The 4,361-nt window shown below is 49.5% G+C and overlaps 1 protein-coding gene across 3 annotated transcripts; it reads right to left on the minus strand.

Annotated features, from left to right (window-relative positions):
• Positions 1-475: 475 nt before the first annotated feature.
• PPCS (phosphopantothenoylcysteine synthetase) lies at positions 476-3,874 on the minus strand. Of its 3 annotated transcripts, XM_077844463.1 has the most exons (3): positions 3,337-3,874; positions 3,065-3,168; positions 476-1,328 (listed from the first exon to the last, which is right to left on the minus strand). In XM_077844463.1, the coding sequence occupies exons 1-3, from the start codon at positions 3,842-3,844 to the stop codon at positions 1,005-1,007; spliced, it is 936 nt and encodes a 311-aa protein (XP_077700589.1). In that variant the 5' UTR covers positions 3,845-3,874; the 3' UTR covers positions 476-1,004. The 3 variants fall into 3 exon arrangements, with proteins under 3 accessions (XP_077700589.1, XP_077700590.1, XP_077700591.1); XM_077844464.1 differs by lacking the exon at positions 3,065-3,168 and having other exon boundaries at positions 3,337-3,610; XM_077844465.1 differs by lacking the exons at positions 3,065-3,168; positions 3,337-3,874 and adding an exon at positions 2,847-3,054.
• Between the last annotated feature and the right edge of the window lie 487 nt (positions 3,875-4,361).

Consider the following 4,361-nt stretch of genomic DNA (forward strand, 5'->3'; position numbering starts at 1 on the left):
ATAGGCAGGTTAAAAATCTACATGCCAGACACCAGGCTAACGTCTTCTCGTTTTATTTAATCCTCACAACAAAGGGCATTACTTAGCAGATTTATTATCTCTGTTTTATAAATGAGGACGTTGATATTAAGTCAAGGGTCTAAGCTTACACAGGTAATGGTTGACACAGCTGGAAGGGCCAAACTTGGCTGAGAGGTTTCCAAAGTCCCTACTCCTCACATTGTAAAGCTTCCCTCAGGGCAGAAGTCACGTATGGGCCCCTTCCTGGCCCCAAGTAGGAGTCAGATTAAGTTTCCCTTAAGAAGAGTTCCAAAATATTTGAAAGACTGTTAACTCAAATGGAGTCAATCTAGGAAAAGGAGCAAAAAGTGAATGTAGTGGGAAGCTCGTCATTCTACAGGCAATCTGTCTTAAGGGAAGTGTCCTCCCTCTCGTACTCCCACCTTTGATAAATTTCCAAAAAACATCATTTCCATTGTGTTGGCTTTTGGGCACACTTTATTGCACTTTATTTTTCATACATCTGTTTCCCAGAGACATATATATTCATCTTTTTAATCCTCATAATCCTCTGGGCCTACCACATAGTAGGCCATCAAGAAATATTTGATCGTTAAGGCATGGCCATTCATGCATCCATAATCCTCATAATATGAAGAAGGTTGATATTCAGGCCTCACATGTAGATTCTGAGAAATATAATTCCCAATAAGCTCTTTTTTTAAAAGGTGAGCAACAGTTCGTGTTCATTTTCACAATCCAGGTGATAATCAGGTGAGTGTGTCAGGTGGTTTGATCATAACTGCTTTGCTTTTTTCATTTTACTGAGTATGAAATGATCTTTAAAAGATAAATACCAAACTATATTCATCTGCACACCACTCACAGTTTTTTCCCTTCATTATTTGTCTTTATGATAGCAAAGGATTTGTTTTTACCACTTATAAGAGCCCTGATCCACTGAACAATTTTTGATCCTACAAACAAAGGCTTTTCTTTTTACTTCAGTTTTTGTCATGTATAAAAACTGTGTGTCGAGACTGAAGGTCATCTACTATCTTCTTTTCTATATCTATGCCTTTTCCTGCTTCTTCCTCTGACAGCAGTATCTTGGTTTCTGAGTCTTTCGTTAAAATAATCACAAAGGACCCGTGTGACTCAAGGCTATTAGCCACCACCACTTGATGTCGATAAACTTCCAAAGCATTCCGTGCACGATCGATCATGATGGAAGGGTCAGTCTCCAACTTAAAGGAAATTGTAAATGCTTTGGGAGCCCAGTCTTTAACCAAAGGAGAAAGCATTTTTGGCACCATCTTCATTGTTATCTGTATCGGAAAAAGAAAAGTTTAATAAGCAAACACAGGTCACTATCTATCTACCAGGTCAGTCTCATGGGAAACTAAGGAAGCAGGGACTCAGATTTTTTGGCTATGTCAATTTAAGTGGGATTTCTCATTGTCAAACTTATCAGAGCATTTTAAATGCTTAGCTTAAGAACCTTGGCTCTGTGGGGTTCGTAAGGATACCTAATTCCAAGGCTTCATACAAATTCTGACACAAACCACGTCTTGTGAATTAACCTTGCCCTACCACCCTGATCACCATCAACAGAGCTCTGAAAACAGCATTGTATTTTCTTAAAACATTCCCCTTATTTTAAACCACTCTCAAATAAAATGCAAATAATCTATTCGCGCAAATTGGTAAGGCAAATGTGACCTTGGCAGAAGTTTAATTCAAGTTGGGTTTTTAAACCTCTCAGCCTAAAATATTTCTTGCGCCAGTAGAATGGCTATTGGATTCCATTTAAAAACTGTCACTCATAACACATCTTAGCACTGAAGAAACAGAACTGATTTTATTTTCATTTGATCGAAAGTCCTACTACTACGGTAGTTCTTGATCCCTCCTAAGAATGTTGAGTCGGTTTGTGTCCTTTAAGAACTAAGAAATACAGGATAAGCTAAAGCTCCCAGAATTTTAAAAGTATGAAATTACTACGGTAACTATCAGGATTTCAGAAAGTTAGCAAGTGTGACAGGGATTATATATGCATTCCCCACTTAATTTTTCTGCTTAGCATTTTTCACTAACATAGGATGCATCTGACTTATGTATAGTCTCTGAAGACTATAAGCCACACAAGGGCGCAGTACGTTTCTTTACACTGCATTATCTTCAGGACCTACTACAGTGCTTGGCATATAGCAGGTAGTCAATAAATATTTGTGGAAGAAACGAACAAATGAAGTATCCTACAAAGTCACCAAGTGTCCCACAGATAGAGTGTCTCCTATTTAACTTCTGCTTGGATCATAACGAAGAATTCTTTCAGGTTCCAAGACGCCAGATCTCCTCAACATCTCAACCACACCACTAGCCACCCACCCCACGCCCTTTATCCTTAAACTACAGCAACCACCGTCACGTTGCCAACGTACACCCGCCACTCACTCTCTAATGCACTTTTCACAGTGATGCCAGAATGTTTTCAAACGGAAACTTTACCTCGTTCTCTTTAGTTTTCCTTAGTGCCACAGGAAAACTTAAGCTCCAAGCTCCTTAAGAAGCAGTACAAAATCTACGAGAGCATCTCTCTGCAGTCTGCCCGCCCCCCTTGCGGCCCCACTCTCCCTCCTCTCCAGCCTCACCAAACCACTCCAGCTGGCAGCACGCTGCTCGTTCCCAAACTCCAACTTGCTCTCTTTCTGGAAGGACCTTCCCTACTTTGCTACAGTCTGTTCATCTTTCAAAACCCAGTTTGTGTCATCTACTCCAGGAAGCCTTCCTTGACTTCCCCGAGAATGCACTCACCCCATGCTCTGGCTTCACTTTGTACGTACCTCTACTAGAGCATTTATCCCTCTGTACTGTAATTATGTCTGTGTCCAGCTCCCTCACTAGATTGTGAGGTTCTTGAGGGAGGGCGGTGTCTTAGTCATCTCTGTATCCCTAGCGCCTAGCACATACGGAATGCAGAAAGGCCATCTCCAGATCAAGAGGGAATTAACCCAAGATTGATTATGGGGGATCAGATCTCTGGAAGAGAAGCGCCCATCACCTGCAGTGGGCCCCTAGATGACTGGATCTTGTGTTCAGGCATTTCTGAGACAGGAACATAGAAATCTGACACGGCCGCAGCCAGGTAAATCATCGCAGAAGAGCCTGCGGAGAGAAGCACAGGGTGTAATAAATCGGAGTGGGGTATGGGATCGGCTCCTTTCCAGCTGAGGCTCCCCGGCGGTCAGACTGCGGATAACGAGGAGGTGAGGGGGGCAGCGCCTGGGGAGGCCGCTCCGCCTGCAGGAAACCCTGAACTCCTAGGGCACGCACCCAACGGATTGAGCGCCTGGGCCGCAGCCTGCAGCAGGTGCAAGTAGTCCGCCAAGGTGGTGAACTCCACGGCCAGGAAGGTGCCGGCAGCCGCAGCCTCCTGGTAGCTGCGCAGAGCCGCCGCGAAGCCCGGAAGAGCATCCTCCTCGGCCTGCAGGCTCAGCAAGCCCGGAGGGGCCGCGCCGCAGGGCCGCAGCGCCGACAGCCAGGTCTGGGGCGGGAAGCGGTGGGCAAAGGGGAAGGCGGAGCGAGCGCGGTACAGGAACAGGACCCCGTAGCCCGCAGCCAGGAAGGCCTCGGCCGAGGAGGCCCCGCGCCGCCCGCTGCTGAAGTTGTCCAGGAAGCGCACTGGCCGGGCCTCCAGCGGGACCTTGGTGCCGCCGGACGTGATCAGCACCACGCGCCGGCCCTGCGCGCCCAGCCTGGCGGCGAAGCGAGCCATGACCTCGCCGCGGCGCGCCGCGTCCGCCGGCTTGGGGAACTCGGCGACCAGGTCCACTTCCGCCATGAGCCCCCGGCGCGCTCCGCACTCGCGCACGCTCCGGGCCGCCCGCCCGCGCCGCACCCCCGCCGCCGCCCGCCGCCCGCCCGGCCCCGCGCAGCCGCAGTCGCGAGGGGCGGGCCTCGTCCTGCGCGGCTGCCCGCGGTGTCTGCAGCCGGAGCGCCGCAGAGGTGACCCAGGGCTGGCGGGGGCTGGCGGGGGCTGGCGGCTGGGCAGGGCAGGGCAGGGCAGGGCTGCAAGGGCCCGGGGAGCCGCCCCTTCGCGTCCTCCTCCGGCTGCTCTTGCCGCTCGCCGGCCACCGTACGCGCCTCCCTGCGCTTCGATTGCACTGAAGTCACACTGCCCGAACCTTTTAACCCTCGGGACGTACGGGGAGGAGTTGTGTCTCTTGCGTTTGATTTTTTTTTTTTGTTTGTTTCTTTTTTTAATTGCACAAATAACACTCTTAGATGTCAGTGCAGCCACGCCCCCTCCCCCTCCCTGTGCGCCCGACGGCGGTCACGTGACGCCGGCGCGCGGCGCG

The sequence above is a fragment of the Canis aureus genome, chromosome 13, assembly GCF_053574225.1.
Source record: "Canis aureus isolate CA01 chromosome 13, VMU_Caureus_v.1.0, whole genome shotgun sequence".
Taxonomy (NCBI): Eukaryota; Metazoa; Chordata; class Mammalia; order Carnivora; family Canidae; genus Canis; species Canis aureus.

Bases quoted from the DNA above. Each gene is read 5' to 3' on its own strand.
- PPCS (XM_077844463.1), bottom strand. From the start codon at position 3,844: ATGGCGGAAGTGGACCTGGTCGCCGAGTTCCCCAAGCCGGCGGACGCG. The intron at 3,169-3,336 runs GTGCGTGCCCTA...TTCTCTCCGCAG, and splicing joins CCAGGCGCTCAATCCGTTGG to GCTCTTCTGCGATGATTTAC. The intron at 1,329-3,064 runs GTGATGGGCGCT...TTTCCGATACAG, and splicing joins CATCTAGGGGCCCACTGCAG to ATAACAATGAAGATGGTGCC.